Source organism: Mauremys mutica, chromosome 5 (assembly GCF_020497125.1).
Source record: "Mauremys mutica isolate MM-2020 ecotype Southern chromosome 5, ASM2049712v1, whole genome shotgun sequence".
NCBI lineage: Eukaryota > Metazoa > Chordata > Testudines > Geoemydidae > Mauremys > Mauremys mutica.
In genome coordinates, this window is record NC_059076.1 from 65433286 (window position 1) to 65457747 (window position 24462).

General features: G+C 41.0%; 1 protein-coding gene across 1 annotated transcript; it reads right to left on the reverse strand.

The window, feature by feature from the left end:
• Positions 1-1405: 1405 nt before the first annotated feature.
• Positions 1406-24293, reverse strand: CTSO (cathepsin O). Its single transcript, XM_045019979.1, has 8 exons — positions 24065-24293; positions 18859-18967; positions 16473-16606; positions 11695-11862; positions 8248-8369; positions 6537-6700; positions 5921-6013; positions 1406-3313 (listed from the first exon to the last, which is right to left on the reverse strand). The coding sequence occupies exons 1-8, from the start codon at positions 24245-24247 to the stop codon at positions 3279-3281; spliced, it is 1008 nt and encodes a 335-aa protein (XP_044875914.1). The 5' UTR covers positions 24248-24293; the 3' UTR covers positions 1406-3278.
• Positions 24294-24462: the final 169 nt, after the last annotated feature.

Genomic DNA, 24462 nt, shown 5'->3' on the forward strand with positions numbered 1-24462 from the left:
TTTATTTATCCAAAGTACTGGTATAGCAAGGGTAGCAGTAATACAAAGTTCCATTGTACCATTCTGCCAATTTGCCTCAAATCAGGACTAAAACACATTACCTTGTAGGGTGTGAAGACAGTACATATTCCTGTCCATTAAATCTTTGTATTTGAACAGGTGAAGATTTTAATACTCTTCATGCTTGTTCACTGAGAAATAGACAGACTATCAATAGCAGTCAGATGGCAACAACTTTTAAACATAAGACAACAAACAAAAATTCATTATTGCTCTTATCGAACCTCAGATGAAACCTGTACTGATGCTATTCTTCCAATAAGTAATAAATGCTACTGCTTAATTGTCCTGACCAGTCTTTTTCATATTCAAGGAAAACTTATCTTAAAGCAAAGGGGCTTCATTAGAAAGCACAAAAAATCCTGCATCTTGGCAGGGGGTTAGACTAGATGACCCTTGCGGTCCCTTCTAACCTCTGGTTCTATAATTCTATGAAATAATAGAAAAGTGTTCCAAATGGAGGCATTGTACTCAGCCTCCTTTGTGTTTTAGTTTCTAAAGTCTGCCTTTCAGGAACTGGCTGCTATTGTAACTGCCTGTAGTTAGAACCCTTTTTGGTAGTTCCACTGAGTGGCCTTACCTCACTGGTTTGCAAAAGTGAAGTTGCACCCTCGCTCTTGTTAGCCTAGACACGTGTATTGCTACTAACTCAATTTTGCTAGCAGAACAAGTTACCAGCAAGACAACTTAAAGTAACAGTACTTTTGCACTCAGGAATTTTCCCTCCTATATTTTGATAATCCAAGATCTGATTAATAGATTCATAGACTCCCAGGCCACAATTGACCATTATGATCATCTAATCTTACCTCCTGAATAACACAGGCCACAGAAAAGCATTCAATATTGATTTTAAATGGTTAGAGAGAGATAATCCACCATGCTAAGTAGTTCTAATGAATAATTACTCATTGTTAAAAAATTATGTCTTATTTCCTGTCAGAATTTGCCTAGCTTCAATGCCTAGGCACTGGATCATGTGATACCTTTCTCTGTTAGGTTGAAGAGCCCATTATTAAGTATTTGTTCCTCTTATAAATAAAGTAGGTACTTATAGACTCTAATCAAGTCACTCCTTTACCCTTTCTTTGTTAAGCCAGAATGACAAATGGAGCATAGCATCAACACAAACAGTAAATATTGTGAGACACAGGATAAACTGGGGAGAGTTAGCAAAACTGTAAGTAAACAGAAACAGCAGCCATTACTGGAACTTCATAAAGCTTTTCTTATCCCTTTAGCACACTTGAAATATAAGAATAGGATACAAGTGAATGTTCAAAATTCTTTATTTAGAAAGAATATTGTTAAAACACATATTCAACATTGTAATTAGCAAACCTGTTCAAATTTAACATAGTGCAAAATATTTGTAAAATCTCTTCACAATTCAACTAAAAGTTACAAATGTGTTTTTATAAAAAATGTAAATATTGATTCACAATTATTTCTACACAGCAAAAATTGACTACCACAGACAAGAAAAACAAAAATTTGCAAAAGTTACTAAATAAATAAATGATACTGGAAGGCTTTAAAATTCAGAAATGAAATTGCTTTCTATTCTTATGTTATACAGATCAAAAAGTTCAATGCCTTCATAATCACATTTGAGATTTCCTCTGACCAACACATGGAGAATAGAGATAAACGGGTCTTGAACAGAAACTAATCCAGCAATCTGTCTCTAGAGGGATGATCTCTGTGACAAGCCAGTTAAAGGTGCTGGTTAGGGAAATACAGAGAGAAAATGAGGTATCTCAGTAGCCCTTCTTTATTCTCCTGCTAATAATTAGCAACAATTGATGATTAGCCCTGAAAAAGGATGGACTGTTAGAAGACAGATATTAATATGCAGAACACAAATTTAGTGACTTATAGGCATATTTTAGCTATGACAATCATAGTCTGAATTTGCCTTTGGCAGAAGTGTAATTAATGGAGGTAGAGAAAGGAGACTGAAGCAGGTGCCACTCCAACACTTTTTAAAGAATGAAATGGCCCATTTGCAACCTTACATGCAAAGAGAGGGTACAGCAGATATGCTTTCATATCTCAGATTGGTTATTGCAGTACCCCTAATTGGCTAACTGCTTTCTGAACTAATAGGTAATCAAGTACATTGGAAGACAAGATTAATTCATTCTGAATTCTCCAAAATGCCCTGGCACTTCCTCCCCAAAATCTCCTACCTTGAAGAGCATAAAAACTAGATTTAATAAGACATGAGAGGCAAGGGTCAAAGACACTCAAAGGGAGAGGGTGAGCAGAGATGAAGTTACGTGGTTACACAAGAAGGCATATATAAATTTTGATGGTTCCATCACTATGTGGTGTGCTCTCTTTCCTTCCCCATTCTTCTTTTAGCCTTCACAATACAAGTGAGTTGTTAGGAGAAATGATAAGGTGGTTGCAACCTGCTTGTTTAGGTATATAATGCAGAGTGGACCATAAGAAAACTGAAGCGGAGAGGCAGAGAAACCAGAAGAGAGAAAGTCCATGCTATGCAAACAGCACCTGCTGTCAAACAAAGTTACAAGAAAAGCCAATTCAGGCACTTCAGAAAGTGCAGGAGTGATAACAAAGAATTGTCATTTCACACAAGGTTTTTGAAAATGAAAGACACATCATGTTTCTCCTCATATTAAAGTGCCTTCAGACTGCACCCTGCCATACCACTAGATTTCTGGATTGAATACTTTCAGCAAACATTATCTCATGTCACTTCTTCCCTTGTTCCATTTCATTCTGAACCAACAGTGATGTTAGTGACATTCTAGGACTCACTGCCAGGATTTGTAAGTGCGCATTATTTGGGACCGAGAAACTTCCAGTGCTCCATGCCTTCCATCTAGGGTTCTCATTTCAAATATTTCAACAGGCATTGCATAAAGCTCAAACTTCCAAACTGACCACCAGAGTGCGACTCTTGTTTCATCTTTCTTTCTCAGAACCGAGGGTCAAGTGTATGGTATTCTGCAGAGTTGTCTGTGCAGCCCCAATCAGATTTAGGGTCACAGACTCTGGAAGCTGAAGCATCTTCCTGAATTCTGGATGCACTATATCTGTAATGCCCAGCAGACCAATCCCTCATACTAAAATAGTTCTAAAAAATTTTGAAGTAAAATATCTTCATATTGAATAAGTGTAAATTTACAGAATACCAGTATCTGCCAAATGACTGCCAGCAGGGTGCTTTTTTGTTTGGCCAGTCGATGTCAAACAAACACAGATGAAACTGTATCTGCTATACCTAGAAGAAGTAAAACACAAACTAGATGTTGAATAAGTATTAAGAACGCATCTATTTCAAACTAAACTTGCTGTCCTGAATAACCAACTGAAACTTAACCCCCAAAGTCCTACTTCATGAGACACTATAGGTGAAATGCAAAGAACAAGGAAACAAAACTAAACTGTTTTGCCTTTTACTCCTTTATATTGTATGAAAACAGCTACAGTTCTGACCTCCCCACACAAAATAAAAGGGTTCTCCTTTATTTTCACATTAAAGCTCTTCGGTTCTTTTCTTTGGGGAATTTAATGCAACTCTGGTGAACTTACAATGTGTCAACACAACTGGATGTTGAAATGTGAGCTGTAGTTTTCCTAGTCTAAAACTCAAAATCCTTTCCCTTTTCCCCTGAGGACTGGAAAAACTGCTTGTAAAATTTTACCATTCCAGTGTGTTGTCATGTTCTAGGTCCTCCGCAGACTACACAGGGCCCATTATAGAGAAATTTGTGTCTCCGGTATAGCATGTTTTCTGGGGCCCCACCCTTCCATTTTACTCCCATTTCATCCCAGTTACAGATATTTGTGGGGGACCCTACTACAATTGTCCGTCCTTTCCTACTCTCTTATTAGCACTCCTAAACATCCTTCAGGAAAAAGGTAGTGGACAGATAGGGTGAGTTAAACAGCCCTGTGTAGTGAGTGGTGGGCATGCCATGTTTTCACCACCAAAAGCTCCAGGAGAGAAAGTGACTCAGCAAACCTTCCTGAGGATGCCCAGGATGCAGGAAGTCCCCACCCCTGTTCACACTCATTTCAACCCTCTTTGAGTAGCTGTACTTCTCCCAAGCTTGCACCAAAGAACAGTCCCTGTATTCTACTTGAGTGCAATTGTGACAGGCTCTTGTCCGAAATGAGGAGGGTGGGAGATAGAAGGGAAGGCTTCTGCATCCATGTAAGGGCCTGTCACAATCTAGTCCTAAATCAGGAACTAATGTCTAATTCAAAAAAAGAGAAATTATGAACAGAGAAAAACTAAGATTAATAGATTAACAGAATTTCTACTGCTCCCCTCTGGTGAATTTAGGGCACAGGCAATTTGGTTTTGTTTCTTTCTGAGGAAGGTTAAGAGACAACTGGGTTAACGTGAATTAGTGATTTACTGAGCTTTAATTTTACTGATTGTTCTCTTGGTCCACCTCTACAGTTGGCTTGCTTTAGTTATCATGACTCAAATCAACAGTGTTACCAGGTAGCTAGTTCATACAATAATAAATGAATATTATCAAATTTAAACAGCTAATTAAGGGCCCAATCTTCCTTCCTTGGGTAAAGAATGGTGTCCCTAGCCTCTGTTTGTCAGAGGATGGAGATGGATGGCAGGAGAGAGATCACTTGATCATTGCCTGTTAGGTTCACTTCCTCTGGGGCACCTGGCATTGGCCACTGTCGGTAGACAGATACTGGGCTAGATGGACCTTTGGTCTGACCCGGTACGGCCGTTCTTATGTTCCAAGTGGGACTGGGTCCTAGGGGCCTGATTAGTGTTGCCCTGATCTTTGTGTAATCACATCAGTGCAAAGTGGGTGCAAAATGTTAGCCAGTCTGTTTTACTCACTTTGCACTAGTGTAATTGACTACCCAAGGTACTGAGCAATTGTGAATCAGGACCTGTATGTGTGAGATATGGGGTTTTATGGTAGGTAAGTCCAAAAAACTGACACACCTAACCTCAGACTAACAAACCCAACATTGCATTAGTTGCTGTTAGGATTCCTGTACAAAAGGTAGACAGAATAACTACTAGTCCAATTATTGTAATCAGATGTGAGACCCTCATTTGGGAATAAGGGTCTGATCTCGTGAGCTGCTGATGAGACTTCATCCCCTCACAGAATCAGACCCTAAACAAAGTTCAAAATAAAAATGGCAGATGGTCTTTGTCAGGAGACTTGGTGAAGGGTAATTTAGGGACTATTCGTGCAGGAAAACCTACAGGCAAGAACCCTGTATCCTTTGCAGAATCACTAAGCTGCACACAGGTATAAGAGTCCATGTTTGCAGATTTGCTTGCAGGACTGAATCCTTGCATAATAAGGTTCTCTGTGCCCATGTAATTTAACTAAACTAACGTGTACTTTAACTTGTTAGAGCTTTAAATTTCCGAAGTGCTTTATGAATATTAACTAATCATTTAAATGTATGAATTAGCTCCACTAGCAAAGATTCAGAGGGGTAGCCGTGTTAGTCTGTATCCACAAAAACAATGAGGAGTCTGGTGGCACCTTAAACCTAACAGATTTATTTGGGCATAAGCTTTTGGGGTTAAATAACCCACGTCTTCAGATGCATCTTTTTTACCCACGAAAGCTTATACCCGAATAAATCTGTTAGTCTCTAAGGTGCCTCCGGACTCCTCATTGTTTTTAGCAAAGATTTTGTTTTATTTACGTGTTGTTTTTCACCTGCATTCATCTCATCCTCTTTTTATAAATAAAGTGATTTTGTATTTTTACAATCTGAACTTCTAGCTGAAGTGTTTTCTAGCTCCTTTCACTTATATGGAAAAATATAGCCCAGCATGTGCCTTTACTGTTCAAACCAACAGTTTGTTTGTTTGACTTACCACAGACATTACTACCTATTTTAATATGGGCATAACCATTTATTCCCCATGTGCGCCCCCATGAGTTGCGTACAATCCAGTAAGGGATGCTACCTGTAAAAGGAGAGATTTTTTTATTAATAATTAAAGAAAATACGACATTTGGGAAACCTGATAAAACTCTTAATGCATTGTCTAATTTATCAGTCATTATAATGTTTCACAGTTTATGCTGACTTGATGTAATGGTAGTGGAATCTACTATTAACAGTATAGCCAACAAGCAGGTGTCATACTGCTGCTGGTACAGCATAGCCTCATTCTTGAGGAACTAATATTGAAACACTATACTTATATCATATACTAGATTGACAGAATTTGTGCTAACTTGTATTCTTATTGCTATGTTGCCAAGGGGGCTCTGCAAGGGTGCATTGGGGGTCTGTCTGCATGGATCACATTGCAAGTACAGAGCCTAGATGGGCTCAACATTTAATTATTTTTGTTTTAAGACAGATAGCTTAAATATACTAGTTTCTAACCACCTTTTTTTTTTTTTATAAAAGCCAACATTATTCAGTGAAGCAGAATAAATATAAAATCCACAGTTTTGTGACTATAGCTAATGAAATTTTACCTGTTCTATCAAAACCGGTAATGAGAATAGCATGATTTGCTTTTCCACTGGAGCAGTGATACTGTATGATCCCACCCAGATAATCCTGCCAGCTCACTGCATCTACTGTCACTGCCAAAGGTCCACAGTTAACAAGCTTCTTCATCATTTCGTCTTCCTGGCCACTACGAAAAAGATAAGAGTCATAATCCAAAACTGTTAAACTTTAATGTGTCAAAACAATCTCCAAGTCACTCAGCTGATTCTGTCCAATGTAATATTCAAATAACCAAGCTGTTTCCTGTGAAAGTTAAATTTCACAGGTTTATATGTCAAGACGAAAACAGGATAAGGTAGGTGATACAAAGCAAAGAATTTGCCTGTATTAAAGAAATGATAATTAAGTAGATTTTGGGTACAATTGCAGGGGAACAGCAGGTACTATGTAGCTGTGATTCTCCTCTTCCTCATTTAGAATGTGGCTTTTGACAATCCATGAAATATGTTAACACACTACAAAGAAAACCTTAATGAGTCTTTAATATGTTTTTTGAAGCTTAAAGCAGCTTTCCTCCCGAAGTGTAGGATTTGGACAATTGGTAACCAAAGCTGTATTAGAATATGTATTAAACATTACATTTTAGCTAACAAAATGAGCAATTCTAATGAAATATAACTAAATGTGTTAGTGTAAAAGGGTACGTTGTACAATGAATGTGTTGGTAACATCACTGACCAATCATTAATAGGAATTTCTAAATTAGTTTGCCCACTTGCACTTTTCTATGGTTATTTTAAATGTACTGCTCTCAGAACAAAATCAGTTAAATCAAGTGATTAACACACTCTCACAATTTTTTTTACTGGAGTTATGCAATGGCCCTAAAATATTCTCAGCCACTCTAAGTATGTTTAATTTGGTTATTACCAAAATTATTCAGTAATAAAGCTATGGAATTACTTATTTTTAGCTATTTGTGTCTGGTTGTCATCCTCCTACTACTGGAATGATTTTTCACATGGTGTTTCTGAAAGCAAACTGTATTGTTCTAACAATTAAAAAAATTAGAAAGTCAACTTAATACAAAATTAAAAAGAAAACAAATTGTCTTTACCAATTTCAGTCAATAGCAGCGTTTGCTCAAGTCACAGGCTGGAAAGTGAGGGATGTTTGCAGTGGAAAGGAATGCAAATAGATATAGACTGAAGTAATCAAATGCTTACTGATTTTTTTTTTTCATCGAAGTTTGATGACAGCAGTAGGATCTGTTGTTCATGAGGTATAGGTGACAACATTCAAAAATTATACGCATAAAATTGAAACCAAAGAGAGAGTGCACTATGACTTTTTAGTAGCTGAAAATGATTTTTACTCTGATTCAGACCTGAAGAAGAGCTCTGTGTAACTCAAACACTTCTCTCTCTCACCAAAGAAATTGGTCTAGTATCAGGTATTACCTCACCCACCTTGTCTCTCTAATATCCTGGAACCGACATGGCTGCAACAACTGCATTCTACTCTTACTGTGATTTAAAGAATCTGGACCACAAATGCCCAAATGAATATGATTTTATATACAGTGGCAGGATTAACATATACCTGCATGATTGACTAATGTCATCAGTAAAAACAACCTTTGGCTGCCCAACGCAGTGAAGGCTCTGACTTCACTTCATAGCCCATGGACACAGGAAAAAGGTACAGCAAATAAAAAGAATCAATAGTGGTTACCTGAAGTCATACGCAGTATAATCTGTGATTGAAACTCCAATATCAGAGGACTGGAAATAATGGCACAGTCCTGTTTGAGCTTTAAAAGTGTATTCAGAATCTTTCACCAATTTTACTTGTGTCTGTAAGAAGATATATTAATGAATGTTTGGTGCTAAAGCCAAAAAGGGTATAAAAGCTGGTGTCTTGAGTAATCTCCTGGCATTGCAGAATTGCAAGTGGTGTGGAGCCTGTGCATTCATGTATACTAACCCCCGATAGAAGTTTTAAGAATCACTGACCCCTCATGAGTACTTCTGTAAAATATTGTATTTACAAACAATTCATCTTATATGGCCAAACCCTCAAACCAGCATCTATCAGAACAGCTGGGGCTGAGCTGGCAGGGGAGCACTCACAGAGAAATCCTTCCTCTCCAGCCCCAGTGCAGCTGTGGACCTTCTACACAGGCTACTTCCACCTATTTGCTAATGAAACACCATCTGCACGCCTTTTATGCCTTTGGTAGAGGGCAGAGGGTCTATGCAGCAATGTCTCTACCCATTTCAGCTTCCTGAGCTGACATGCAAGGAGCCCATGCAGAATGGGGATGTACACTCCATATTGTCTGTTACAGCTCCATTTTGTTCTTATAGCTGTCCCCTTACTCCATTTTGTTCTTGTTCTCCTCCTGTGGCCGCCCCTCCCTGGCTGTTAAGTTGTTTACCAGGGCCACTGCCCTTCTCAAAGGGAGGGCCCCTTAAGTTGTTTAACAAGAGCCATTGCCCTTCTCAAAGGAATGGCCACTTGTGCTGCATGCTAAGTGGGACCACTGCCCTGTTCAAAGGGTTAGTCTTGTTATCACCTTGTTAAACCTGGGCTTGGTGTAGGGTAGGCAATGTCCAGAGCTGCAAGACCTATTGTGTTTTTAAGATCCTGGGCATGAGTCATACACCTCATGTGCTTTTGAGTCACCTATTGCACAGGACTCTGCCCAGGCATGTCTCTGTGGCTGCCTGCAGTCTTTTCCCTGCCTTCTCTCCTCCCTGTAAGAGGGGGAGCCAATCGGAGTTACTGGCGGGAAGCTGCCTGGGTTCGCCTTTATAACCAGACATTTTCTGAACAGACTTTAGAAAGGTTCCTGCATTACTGCCTGGTCTGATCAGCCAGGGGTTCTGGGGGTCCTTTCTCCGCTCTCGTTTTATTTTTGAGCGTACCCCCGTTTTTAACCCCCCCCTCCCCACGAAGAACGAATTGCTGCCTGAGAGATCTCCTGATTATCTAGACCGTACCATGCATTCTAACCCCCGATAGAAGTTTTAAGAACCACTGACCCCTTCTGATGTTCTTGCTGCTTTTGCCTCTGCTGCTGCCTTGGGTGCTGGTAAGAATCCCTCTGTGAAACTTTCTATACTTTTATTTTATTATTTTAGCTGCTGGCTCTGTCTCCCCAGCACACAGACTCAAGCTAAACCTTGGTCTGTGTTTTAAACCCTCTCTCTTAAACTCCGTGGCACTCTGCCACTAAAAATAAGTTTGTGCCGCTGCTAAGCTCTGCTCCTGTGGGCTTTGCCTCGGGCTCACTGCTTTCAGCTGTATCCACTGCTGCAGCCACCATCCCTTAGCTTCCTTGGGGGCTGCCTTGGGAGCTGTATTCTGGGCACATACCACTCTGCCCTCTGTAACTTCCCCATAGCATAAGGTGCACCATAGGTTTTGTTTTTTCTTTCTTAGTTTGATAAGTCATAGTTTGTTAAGATTGTAAAGCTTGTAAGACTCACCTGCCTTGCTATAGTTCGTTGTTTTATTGCTCCATATAGCTGCTTGTTATAGTTTGCTTAAAATTGTGATATTTGTTGTTTTGCTTAGTCGTTGGTTAAGATAGATTTAAAAAGCCATTGCCTGGTTGTATTCTGTATCTGTTTTGTTACTTTGTATAAGCTGCTTGTCATTTTATATAAGTTTGATTAAGTTAGAAGATAGATACGGTTTTTGCTGCTTTTTCCCCCACGTCTGCATCACCCTCTGAACTTCCCAAACCCCTTGCTGCTTTTTCCCCCACGTCTGCATCACCCTCTGAACTTCCCAGACCCCTTGCTGCTTTTTCCCCCACGTCTGCATCACCCTCTGAACTTCCCAGAAGTCCTTGCTGCTTTTTCCCCCACGTCTGCATCACCCTCTGAACTTCCCAAACCCCTTGCTGCTTTTTCCCCCACGTCTGCATCACCCTCTGAACTTCCCAGACCCCTTGCTGCTTTTTCCCCCACGTCTGCATCACCCTCTGAACTTCCCAGAAGTCCTTGCTGCTTTTTCCCCCACGTCTGCATCACCCTCTGAACTTCCCAGACCCCTTGCTGCTTTTTCCCCCACGTCTGCATCACCCTCTGAACTTCCCAGAAGTCCTTGCTGCTTAAACTTACAGCCTGTTTGTTCTCTGTGTCTTCCTAGCCTGCTTGTTCTCTGTGTGTCTGTGTCTCTGTGCTCCTACTGCCAAACCTCAATTGTATTGCTGAAGTCTAGCACAAAACCCCATTGGTTACTTTTTCCTCTCTGATACACCTCACATTCTACATTTACACCACTGAGACACATTTTACCTAAAATTGTTTGTTATTTAACATATTTTTCCATAACTGTTAGTTGGTTATATGCTGCTGTGACACACCTTTTTACATAGAAATTGTTAGCTACCTGTTACTTTTATACTTCAGTGTTAATTGTTTACCAACTGTATTGTACCCCACTGTATTGTACCCCACTATTGAAACCCCCTATACTGTTCACCAAAAGAAACTCCTCCCCAATTGTCTACCTTAACAAACCCCATACCCCTCACTATTGAATTTTCCCTGTTTTTGCATTTTCTTAATAAAGTTTATTTTGCACCCCACCAGTGTAGTAATTGTCCCCCAAGATCCCATATACCTGCTGGCAGGGACACATATAATGAAAAATTATATTTCTCTTCTGGAGCTGTTACTATCCTGGCTCACATCCACCTTATTCTTCAGGATGAGAGAGCTCTTTAAATAGAATAGTTAGGCATGTAAATCTATATTATGACAGTTAAATAAATGGCTTATTTTACAGTGGCATGGAGTGCCTGCCCCTTCTGTTTGTCTGAATGGGATCTTAGGTTCTTAACACCACTGAAAATCTGACCCTAAAATTCATGGTGAACTGAAATGAAGATGCTGTTGAATTCCAGAGGCTGATTTGCTCATAGTGCATCCCTGGGGGCTGATTTGTTGCATTCATAAGCAATGCATTTAAATCTTCCAACTTATACACAGCTTCAAACTTTGGTTACTCTGCATTCCATGTGGAACTAACTAGGTTCCAATAAGTTAGACATGCTGTAATCCATGCACATTTTGTGCTACCTGCTGTTTTTTGTTTGTTTTTATAAAATACATTAATATAAAAAACCTATAAGGAACAGTTTAAGATTTATGAAAAGACTCAGACCTGATTCAGCCAGCTGAGAGCACTAACAGTAGAGCCACCATGGCAGCCGTAATTGTTGTATGAACAGTCAATGACCTGCTGTACACTGAGTTCTTCCAGTATCTTCCTTTTGATTGCATAGGCAGATTCTATTCCACCCACAACGCTGAAAGCCCAGCAGCCTCCACACTGGGGGGAGAAAAATCCAATATATGTCATTGAACAGTTTTCTGCCTATAACTGCTAAACAAAACAAAAAAAGAAAAGGAAGTAGTTTAAATATAGTATGTTTCTTCTTATTGTTTTAATTATTGAAGCATCAGCCAAAAATCACTGTAAACAGTGTCTTCTTGTATCCAATATCATGTTTTAAAATTAACGTAGCCTTTTTACTATTTGTTCTAGAACTGTGAATTTTCTTCTCCATGATTTAGCATTCCTAATTTCCTATTCTAAGAACTCTTTCTATACTCCTCCCCAATTTGTCTTTGCTAACACTAAAACAATCTCTTCGGTATACAGAACCTAAACCGCTCTCTGTCCTATGAATAATATTCTCCTAATCTGGGTTTTGACTCTTTTGTTACGCTGGACCTTTTTTTTTTAACTAAATAATTTTCTTTGGTTTAGAACTAGATGGAATTTTTTTAAATTAATAACATGATGTAATTAATAAGGATATATGTAGTTTATTTTCAACAGTTATGTTTAAATAATTCTTGTTACAGAAAGTTGCTATGTCTAGTTTATATTTTGAAAAGCAACAACTGGGTGAAAGAATGAAAGGACAATGCATAAAGTGTGAGGCACAAGGCATAAATGATCTGAGGAGCATGTTTTAGGGTATGTCTGCATCACAATAAAACACCCATGGCTGGTCCAGATCAGCTGACTCAGGCTCACAGGACTCGGGGACTCTAAAATTGCAGCGTAGACGTCCATGCTTGGCCTGGAGCCTGGGCTGCGAGACCCTCCCCAAGCAGGGATTCCCAGAGCCCACACTCCAGCCCAAGCCCAGACATCTACATTGAAATTTTATAGCTCCGCAGACCGAGGCCCACAAGCCTGAGTCAGCTGACCTGGGTCAGCCACGGGTGTTTTATTGCAGTGAAGACATACCCATAGGGTCTATTATACTATGAAGAGTCAAAAGAGAATAATACTGGGCCAGGTTCTCAGCTTTAATGCAGCAGTGAATGAGGGGCATCAGAGAGTGAATGATGACTCCCTGATTCTCCTCCTGGTCTTCGATGCAGGTTAGACCAGCCTAGTGTTTGCTTCAGCCAGCTACAGTCCCCAAGGGACTGTAACCAGCTGGAGATAGCTGGAGCCAACTTTGCTCTGGCTACCCTTCTGCCCAGCCACTGATATGTCCCTGCCTGCTCCCAGCAGTCTACCTGTAGGGTTTATGGAAAGGGAGGCACTGGAGTTGAAATCTACATCCATTGGAGACTTCCCCACACTGAGGGAATTCCCAGCAGAGGGTCTATGGTCAATGGCTGCTCCCTTTTGAGCCACTAATAGATACAAATAACAAGGCGGAGTAGTAAATCTGTCTCATTCTGTTTAGAAAAATACAAAGGCTTGAGCATGTTTTCTTGACTCTTTGGGCCATGGTTGTCATACTGAGTGGCTGTATAAATTACCTACAAATTTAGGTGGTTCTTAAACCATAGAAAACAGCCTCTTTTTTTTCTGGTCTCTGTTTTTCTTCCTTTTACTTTTACAGGCACATTTTATTTGTGTTCCTTATTGCTGCCACAACCAGCATGATTGTATAGAGCTCCTTTACTGTAGATCATTTACATACCAAGAGTTATATTAAAGCAGAATGCACAAATGAACATGTCATAACTTTTGTTATAATAAATACAAAATTTAAGATATTTAAATTAAATTAAAGAAAGCCTTCTTGTTGCCAAGAAGGCTAATGGCATTTTGGGTTGTATAAGTAGGGGCATTTCCAGCAGATCGAGGGATGTGATCATTCCCCTCTATTCAGCACTGGTTAGGCCTCATTTGGAGTACTGTGTCCAGTTTTGGGCCCCACACTACAAGAAGGATGTGGACAAATTGGAGAGAGTCCAGTGGAGGGCAACAAAAATGATTAGGGGGCTGGAGCACATGACTTATGAGGAGAGGCTGAGGGAACTGAGATTGTTTAGCCTGCAGAAGAGAAGAATGAGGGGGGATTTGATAGCTGCTTTCACCTACCTGAAAGGGGGTTCCAAAGAGGATGGATCTAGACTGTTCTCATTGGTAGAAGATGACAGAACAAGGAGTAGTGGTCTCAAGTTGCAGAGGGGGAGGTTTAGGTTGGACATTAGGAAAAACTTTTTCACTAGTAGGGTGGTGAAGAACTGGAATGGGTTACCTAGGGAGGTGGTAGAATCTCCTTCCTTAGAGGTTTTTAAGGTCAGGCTTGACAAAGCCCTGGCTGGGATGATTTAGTTGGGTTTGGTCCTGCTTTGAGCAGGGGGTTGGACTAGATGACCTCCTGAGGTCCCTTCCAACCCTGAAATTCTATGATTCTATGTAAATCTGGGGATGTAGATAGTTTTAGTCAATCAGACTGGAGATTTAAAAACCATAGCTGTACCAAGTACATACTTTTATATAACTCTATAGCTTGTAGACATTTTAACTAACCTCTACACAGGTAAAGATACTCAAATATACTGTATATGGGAATAATTCCTTTCCTTATACTGGTGTGTAGCGGGGTGGTTACCCACTCCTGCCCTGAGGGGTTTAAAAGCAGCCTTGGAGAGGGCTGTAGCTCTAAAAGCTGGGCTGATTGGGGAAGCAGCCACAGCTGGGCCACACCTCAATCAGGCCACAGCTGGCCTGTATAAAAAGGCTGGGAGCCAGGAGCTCAATAGTCTTTCTCTGCCTGTAGAGGGAGAAGGGCCTGGCTGCAGGGAGCTAGAGACAGGGTACCTGAGTGGAGCAGGGCTGGGGAAAGGCAGAGGAGCTGGGGAGTTCCAGCCTGGAAAGCTCCAGGCTGTGGCCTAGCATAAGGCCAACAGGTACTGGGGGTTGCAGAGGGCAGCCCAGGGGTAGGAAAGACAGCTGGTCCAAACCCAGCCTTGCCAGTGATGAGTAGGCTGATACTGCAGTCTGCCTCAGGGTGTGGGGGCTAGATGATGATTGGCAGTAGCCTTATACTGAGGTGAGGTGGGGATAGTGGGTGGGGGTTTCCTGGGGAGAGGAGACCCTGAGAGAAAGGGGTTACTGCCAGGGGGCAGCACCCCAGCTAACAGGGCACTGGAGTCGGGAGAAGGACGGAAGGGGCAAGCAGTAGTGGATCACCGGCCTGCAGAGGGAGTTCTGGGCTGGAAATCAAGCTAATTCCCTGAGAGACCAGCAGGAGGTGCTGCAGGGGTGAGTCTGCATGCTTATATGGTGTAATTTAAAAATCAGTACATAAGCAAAATGTATATTATATAAGGTATTTTTGTTCTGATCATACATTAAAAAGTAATGTTTGTTGCCTATAATCAAAGGAGTTTAGAAGTCCTTTACATATTCCAAGAAACTTCATTATGCTGTAAAATCTAGCTAATTAGAGCTTTGTCTTATCAATACTTTTACATCAGTTGGATTTCCTCTTTTAATGAATTTACATATTTATTGGGTCTATGTTGTTGGGGTTTATTTTTTTCAGACGAGCCCTCCCATATACTTGTGAAAACAAACTGTTTAAATTTCAAAAGGCTTTCCTGTTGCATGTCAGCATTGCATTCAAAGAACTGCTCTTGAGTCAATAACTCATACAGTGGCAGAACTGATCTCAGTATCAGAAGTTCCATCCCACAATGGGACAAAATATTGACTTTTTTTGACAGAACAGAATGTTCTGAAATATTTGGATTCAGAAGCATTTACGTGTTTTATTTTGATATTTTTATTGAAACAAAATATTTTAACACTCCCAAATCAGAACATTTCATTTCAGTTTTTCACAGCAAATCAAAACGTTTCATTTTAACTGAGTTCAGCACTAAGCTGTGTCCATCTGAGCTACAGGAGCATGTCAGGGTTAGGGTGCCTCATGACCCATTTGCTCTCTTTGGGATAGACCCCTTGGTCATGTTTTGATTTAGGATGACCAACTTGAAATAAAATATTTCCTTTAGATTTTCTCAAAGGACAATAAAAGATGTTGGCAACATTAACATTTTCTCCACAGAAAATTTTGATTTTGCAGAAGCCACAAAAAAACATTAGACAGAAAATTTCCAACTAGCTCTAGTATGGAGATACATGGTAGTCACCTCATTTAATGCAATTAAGGCAGTTCCAAATATTTTATTGCCATTGTTTTGGGAAATGATCCCTGTCCACCTGTATATCCCCTTCTGATCACTATGATGATAGTACCCTTTTTAATGACATTTTAAGCTTAAAATTCATCTAGAAGGATCCTAAAATGTACATAAAAATAACATCCACCATTGAAATGCAGCCATCTCTGAGGCTTTTTAGCAGAGCACAGCAACATTGCTGTACAGCAAACAAACAGACACTGCGGGTGAGTTTTAGGTAGGCAAAATATAATCTCTATTTGAATTTGAACAGGATCCTTAGATTAAGCCCCCCTACAGTCAATGCCACTCTACAAATTAATCAGGCAATGATGTACGCTGAGATGCATCATATGCCTTGTAGATCTCCTTTTCAAGCCTGAGCATAGTACCAGGAATAGTCCAGGCAGGAGAAATTTATTAATCCAAGTCTATAATATGTGCAACAATAAAATACTGAATGTTAGGAAGAAAAGAAAACCCAGAGCTTACTGTCTGCTGATTTCTCACTTGGGTGACAACATTCTTGTCCCTCCAGTCAAACTTTGTTGGTAACGGTGTTTCCTTTCTCTTCAGCACTTCTATGTATCTGGGAACTCTGTAAGGTCTGCTTCTTAAATAAATAGCTAAACAGAGACAAACACAGCTATTACAGTTTATAACATTACAGAAAGAACACTAGAAAGTTATTAAAATCTATTTGTGAGCTGTAGTTTTGAGTACCATACCGCATTTTAAATTCTTTTCAAATATATAAAGATAAAATTCAAGTAATCCAAAACAATCACTATATTCTAGATCAGGGATCGGCAACCTTTGGCCTGTGGCCTGCTAGGGTAAGCACCCTGGCGGGCCAGGCTAGTTTGTTTACCTGCTGCGTCCGCAGGTTCGGCCGATCGCAGCTCCCACTGGCTGCGGTTCGCTGCTCCAGGACAATGGGAGCTGCGGGAAGTGGCGCGGGCCGAGGGATGTACTGGCCACGTCTTCGTCGCTCCAGTCAAGGGGCGGCAGGAAGCGCGGCCAGTGGGAGCCGCGATCAGCTGAACCTGTGGACGCGGCTCCAGGACAATGGCAGGTAAACAAACCGGCCTGGCCCTCCAGGGGGCTTACTCTGGCAGACCGTGTGCCAAAGGTTGCCGATCCCTGTTACAGAATATTTTAAAATAGATCTAGATTTCTAGCAAAGGGGATATCTCTGGAATTTGAGTGTGGGCCTCTCTATTAGGGGGTTCTATTAGAGCTGGTTTTAAAAAAAAAAAGGCCAAAAATTGATTTTTGGAAAACAACCTGAATTTTTTCACTTTTAAATTTTTCATAAAACTTGTTATTTTTCATTTTGGTGCAAAAAATCCCATTCATTCTTAATTTTTCCCTTTGCTTACTTCTTCCACCCCCCCCCACTGGAAAAAGGAGGGAGAGAATAAAAACAATGAATAAGCACTAAAAACAAATGGCTGTCAAATGAAAATTTTCATTAAAATGTTAATTGCAATTGAAACCTCCGTTTTTCAGCAAAAATATTTTTGATTTGTTCTAGATCTTACTAGCCTGTGCCTGTGTCTATTTCACTCATTTCTGTCTAGGCCACCATTTTTCCTTCCAAAAGGCTGATGGATTGAAAAAACTGCCCACGAATTTCAATAGATAAACCCACCACGACTTTGGCCACCACAGATATCTAATTGCAAACAAGTATGGCAAAGTTTTTTCCAGTGTAGATGATGCCCAGTTTTCAGGTGCATGAAGTGGTGACGAATAGCTTCACAAGGGAAGGATTTATAACATAAGTGTATAACATATACATTTATGAATGCAGTAGGCAATAGCCACTTAAGCCACACGTTTATCCAGGCCTAGTGGACAGGGACTCAGGAGATCTGGGTTCTATTCCTAGCTGTGCCACTGGCCTGCTGGGTGACATTTGACAAATCATCTTGCCTCTCTGTGCCTCAGTTTCCACATCTGAAAAATGGGGATAATGACAGCTAATGATGAAAAGTACTGTAGAAGAGCTAGGCATTATTACTGTGTGATAGAGGTAACAGTCAAGACAGTTTAAGATTAAGGCAAAAGACTGATTTTTTTTTTTTACACAAAGTCATGGGCATTAATTCAACTCTTTTTTTTTTGTATCAGATTTTGTAAAATTGTTTTTGTATGTCTGTACATAAAACCATACTTTGACCTTCCACATCACATATAGTTTTATTTGTGTGGTGGTGCTTGACAGAGATTTGGTGGGTTGGCAATAGACCTTTCATCCAAACCTCTTTCACAGATTGGCAATTCCATTGTGTCACCAGTGTGGTCAGATACAAAGCCCACTGATGGCAGTGGTAGTCTCTCTCTTTACTTCAGTGAGCTTTGGATCAGGCACTAAATTGGAAAGCCAGTCCTACAAAGCCTAAAAATGATTTAACACAGCTAGACCGACATACATAGCAAACGTGTGTGTTTCTTTAAGGACCATCACAATGCAGAAGTATTTTCAATCACTTTTAGAACACCTAAATGTTTTCTCACTCAGCATAAAATCAGTTCAGCACAATTCTTTTAATAGTTTGTGTGTAACAGATCAACCTTTCAACTTGATAGCTGTAGCTAAAGGACCTTCTTATCACCAACAGAAACAGACAACAGTCTGGTTTCTGAATCAGGTTCAAGTTCTGTGACAATCCAACCTTGCAAACCCAAGCAAGTGTGGAGAGCACTGCTATAGCATTTAGACATACTTACAAGCAGAGACTTTAATCAGTACTAAATATAGTTAACTGTTTGCTAATTTGAAACAATTCAATATGACACAAGAAGAGGGGAGGGCAAAAATTACAGAGCAAAATAATAAAAATATGAGATTAGTAGCATGCTAGTTCTTTACCTTTAAAATCTTCAGGAAACAAGTGAGAAAACTGATTTATTCCGTAGAAAGCAGTCGTGTTGTCATCTGATGATAAAGAATTCAAACTCCTAATTCTTTTAATACTTTCCTAGAAAAGAAAATTACAAATTCTTGAATTTCTATTCCTTTAAGAAATGTAACCATCTTTCCAGGGCTTGTAGAGTTTGCCCAACATCTACATGTCTGAGTACTAAGCATATTAACCACGGTGAAAACCACCAGTGCTTACAGCATTTAGGGACAAAACAACATTGTGTCATCTTTATTATGTGTTGTATTTAGCTGTAACATTCTCTATCCAAGCAGCAAAGAATCCTGTGGCACCTTATAGACTAACAGACGTTTTGCAGCATGAGCTTTCGTGGGTGAATACCCACTTCTTCAGATGCATCTGAAGTATTCACCCACGAAAGCTCATGCTGCAAAACGTCTGTTAGTCTATAAGGTGCCACAGGATTCTTTGCTGCTTCTACAGAACCAGACTAACACGGCTACCCCTCTGATATTCTCTATCCACTTTCTGTGTTTTTAAACTGTCTCTTACTTTTGTTGTAGCTTCTTTTCATTCTTGGCTTCACTTTACTTTTTCTTTCTTCTATAGAGCACAGTATATCTTTTCTTCTGCTGCCTTTGGTATCTCATTTTTTCTTTTCCTTATCTCTTCCTAAAACCCTTACATCTTTTTTTCTTTCTCTACATCACATACCACTTTCTCTTTTATTCTCTCCTCCCCTATATATATATATATATATATATATTTCTCTTCTTCCACTATGCCCTCCCCCACCCTAAGTATAGGTTCACAATTAGATATTTAGAATACTTTGGAAACTTTATTTTGGGTCAAGCAAATATGGCCATTTTGAAAAACAGAAGATGTAAGTTATCTGGTACCGGGGTTGCTGATGTTCTTTGTTTTTTTGGTTATGTTTCGTGGTTGTATGCCTTTGTTTGGTGTTTAGATATTATATTCTATACATGATTTGGCTCAATTTATTCAGCTGTGGGCTATTGGAAATGCATTTTCTAATATTATGGATGGGCAATTGTTTTTGAAGTTGTAATTTGTTTCTTGTTTCTAACACATTTTATGTACCAATTGTATCTCTCTCATACACATATACATACACACAATCTTCTTTCTTCTAACTTATCCCATCAATTCCTCATCTCTCCCCTGCCCACTCCCACTTACTCATCCAACCAACATATTCATTCACACTATGGACTAGAAAAGTTTAACACAAACCAGAGAACAAAACCTAAAAGGGACAAAGGCTGACATGAAGGAAGCCCCTCTGCCTAAGTGAGAAGCCAACTCTCCGCCAACCTGCTGAGAGTCTTACCAGTGTGCTGAATCTAATCTGTAGATTGGCAGGAAAATACTGCATCACTTTGTACTCATTGACATTTGGAAGGTTTTCTATGCAACGACATGGTTGGAAACTTAATTTGTATTTAAAACAGAGATTTAAGGTACCAAAGAAGCTGATGACAATTACACAGGAAAGCTCTCTACTTCGGCAAGTCAATATTTCAAACTCTGTTAATCTGTTTATTATTTATTAAGCATTCAAAGTGAGCATATTCACGTTCAAGACCCATTTATCATTACAATCCCTGTCCTGAAGAGTTTATGGTGTAGAAGACAAACATAGAAAGAAAGCTGGAGAACCAGTGGAAGGTTCAAACTTCTTCAAAATATTTTTCATTGTTTTTTCTATCGTGGACTTGCAAAAGCAGTGGATCTTCAGAAGAATTTTTGAATCTAAAATCATGCCTTTTTCCCTCCTAGAAGTAAGGTTCTATTTTCTTAGTATCTTGCAGAAGCAGCATACTTTACAAGCAAATTTTCAAACTCTTATGGTCAAACGTAAGGGTTGTGGGCAAAAAAAGGGTAAAAAAGGGTCATGGGCAAAGTAGGGTCTGTGGAGCATAATGCAGATTTATATACTAATACAAAATGGACTGCAGATATTTGCTCTGGTAGGTCTGGGTTCCTAAAACTGCTGCCTAAGGAGCTTCTGATAGTTTAGAGAAGTAAACAGTGCACAAGAGGATGTTATAAGGGGAAGCTGGCCACGAAAGGACAAAATGGTCTGCAAATTGAAAAAACTGAACAAGAACTGCTGCATCTGATGACAAAAATTCATGTCATCTCTGGTACTTGCTCACTGATTAACTTATGAGTATCCAGGCAGCTGACTTGGCTACTTATTTGAAAGAATATCAAATTGGAATAGCAGGTCATTTCTATTTTTAAAAGTGATCTACCAGCCACTGTGATTTATGGATATATGGTACGTTGAAATACCTCAGAAATCAAAATACTCAACAGTTTGAAGATGCGTCAGAATATAAAGCGGTAATTATGCACCATAGAATATTGTGAAAAGTATTGATGCTGAAAGATCCAGCAGTTACTGCTCAACTGTATGTAACATTACAAAATTATTTTTAAAATATTGGAGCGTGTCAGTCCACATTAAATAAATGCAAGGGACATGTAATTGTTATACATTTTATATCCTATTTCCTAGATTCTGAGGAAGAAAAAATCATGCTACAAGACGCTCACTACAGCTGCCCCAAGAGACCAGGAAGAGGGCTCCTTGACTGCTTCATACATTTGAAGGGAACTAAGGGCCAGATTTTAAAAGTATCTAGATGCCTAAATACTTTGAAAAATCTGCCCCAAATGATCAGGAAATGTGAATTTCTAAAAGCTTTTCATCAAAGTATCTCTTTATAAACTACAAAACTTAGTAAAACAATCTGACTTGTTTTACAGCCACAAATTTTAGGATGAAACCTTAAAAATTTGAGAATCTGGCGTGTGTGTGTACACAAAAGATCCCATGGCACCACTTTCCATAAAAACAAGGATTTTCCTTTTCCCTGTTTGCATAGTGCTGATCTCCAGTTACCTCCCCCGTCAAGCCACACTTCTGGTCAGCAAAGCCCCTGGAGTTGGAGAGATCCTCTTATAGAAGAGGTGTTGACAACATTACACTCTCTGTGAGAGGCCCTCATCTTTGGCACTTCTTCCATCCCTCCACCCCAAATCTGTTCACATTCAGCTCATGCTGCAAAGTGCAACTTTTTACCCAGGCTTTTAGAAAGGGAGGGGTTTTGAAAAGGGCTTGCATATACGATACGAGGGTGTTTTGGGCTACGGTTGCAGTAATATTTAATTTGCTCTTTCTAGTTGGTCATTTTGGGGTGTTGCAGAAGCTGCTAGTCATTTTTTATATTTGTATTTTTTAAAATATTAGTTTGCAAGGTCCTTTAGGATGAAAGGCACCTATGTACACTAATAAAGGAAAACAGCACTATTATCTGAAAATATGAGGCAGGGAATGGGCAACAGGGGATGGATCATTTGATGATGACATGCTCTGTTCATTCCCTCTGAGGTACCTGGTATTGGCCACTGCTGGAAAATGGGATACTGGGCTAAATGGACCTTTGTTCTGACCCAGCATGGCCATTTCTTATGTGGCCTCTATGAGTCAAGAGTTTCAAGACAATGAGAGGGGAGCTGGCAGAGTTCAAGTATACAGAACTTAGTCCCACAACCTTACACACTGGGAGTGACTATGAAATTCCAAACTTTGACAGGAGTCTGCTCTGCATCAAATCTGGAAACTAGAAGTGGAGAGTAGAAAATGCCACCATCATCTGACTGAGAATGGGGCAAACTCATAGGGTTTTGTTAGACCAAGGCTGACACCTTCTGGGAGAAATGAAAAGTACAAGTAGTAGTTTGGGGAAATCTTTCCTCCAAACAGAGTCAAGGTTTTGTGGCCCAGGAAATCCGTTGCCATGCCTCTATTCTTATTTTGAAGGAAAATTTCAGTTTTCCTTTTCTTTAAAATGTCAATGCAAACTTTAGTACACAAGGGTGAATGAGACCCAAAGTGTTTTCAATCCTCTGACTAAATATCCTTTCCTTCATGAATTGATCCATTTGTAGTCACTTACAATGTTACAATTCTACTCATTCTCCAGTCATCCATAAAATTCCTGGGGGAAAAAACAGGGTAGACAAGACATGATAGATCCAATTCTCCACTATGTTTTGCCTGGTGTTATCTATTTATATCTATCCAAAGAATGCATAAGCTGTAACCATTCTGATTTGCTGATATTTCACACCCACTTAACACATTTGTAAATCATTACACAAGGTGAAAGATAGTGGAGAATAAGGCATATATTTAACGTGAAAAGCCAGGCATCAATTTAAAACAATTTTTTAATTCTTTCTTTATACATCTAAAAGCAAAAAACCACAATTCCCTCCTTTTCCATATTACCTTTAAAAGATGTGTGAGGCACATAAGACTTGTCCCCATTTCACCACATACTACATAATCCCCCCACCACACAACACTGATTGAATTGTAAGTACTGTATACTCCTTCCTGGCAGCTATAGAATCAAGACTGGCCAGATATTCACGATGGTGGGGGAAGGAGGAAAGGGGAGTCTGGTGCTTGGAAGAGGCTGACCCTTAAAACATGGGCTGTGGGGCCAGGGGGAATGTTTTAGTAGCAGTTTATGACTATACAGAGAAAGCTTTGGGAGCTGAGGTGGGGAGAGGGCAGTAGGTGGCAGGTATGGAGGCTGAGCAGCCAAAAGGCAGAATGAATGGTGAATATGGAGGCTGAGCAACTGCCAGGCAAGAGATCTGGGTGGCAGGTATGGAGGCTGAGTGGCAAGCTGCGGGGTAGCAGCTATGGAGATTGGATGGCTGGTTGGCAGGCAGGCAGGAGGGGTGGATCATGGATGGCAGGTGTGGAGGCTGTGCAGCGGGCAGGATTGGGGGTGGGTATGGAGGCAGGGGGTGGCTGGCAGGAAGGGTTGATGGTGAGTTGCAGCCAGGAGGGGGTGGCTGGCACCTAGTGGGCCCCCTTCCTGACCAACTCTGGCAAGCAGAGGCAGTGGGTGGGAGGCCCCGGGCAGGATAGGGGGCCCGGGCAGGGCGGCTGGCTCTGGGGAGGTACATGGGCAGGGTGGGTGGGGGTTGCTGGCAGGGAGGCGCTGGGGGTGGCAGGTGCAGCAGGACGGGGAGGTTGCTTGGGGGAGCTGCAGGCAGAGATGGGGCGGGGGGTGCGGCTGGGGAGGCCGGAGCCGACCTAACCCCCACGCAGGGGTGAGCGCAGGAGCAGTCGGTACCTACCCGCAGGGCGGCCTCCTCCCGCCCATCCCGGCTGCCCCAGCGAGCCCGGGAGAGGTTCCGGGAGCCGGGCAAGTCAGCGCGGCCGCCGCTGCTCCCCCGTGGCTGGATCCCCGCGGGCTGCGGGGAGGAGCCGCCCCCGCCGGGGAGCAGGCGGCACAAGAGCCAGAGCCCCAGCAGCTTCATGGAGCCCGGGGCTGCTCGCCGCGCCAGCGGGGCGGGTGGGGGGGCGCTAGTTTCCCTTTCACTTTCCGGGCTCCGGCGACTCCTCCTCCTGCCGCTGCGGACGGTGGCAGTGTGTGGAGCACAGCGCTGGGAGTGCGCTCACTGGGGCCACCCCGGCTTTAGTCTGACTCCGATACTTTCAGCAGCCTCCCACTCCCTACTGTAGCAAGGGACAG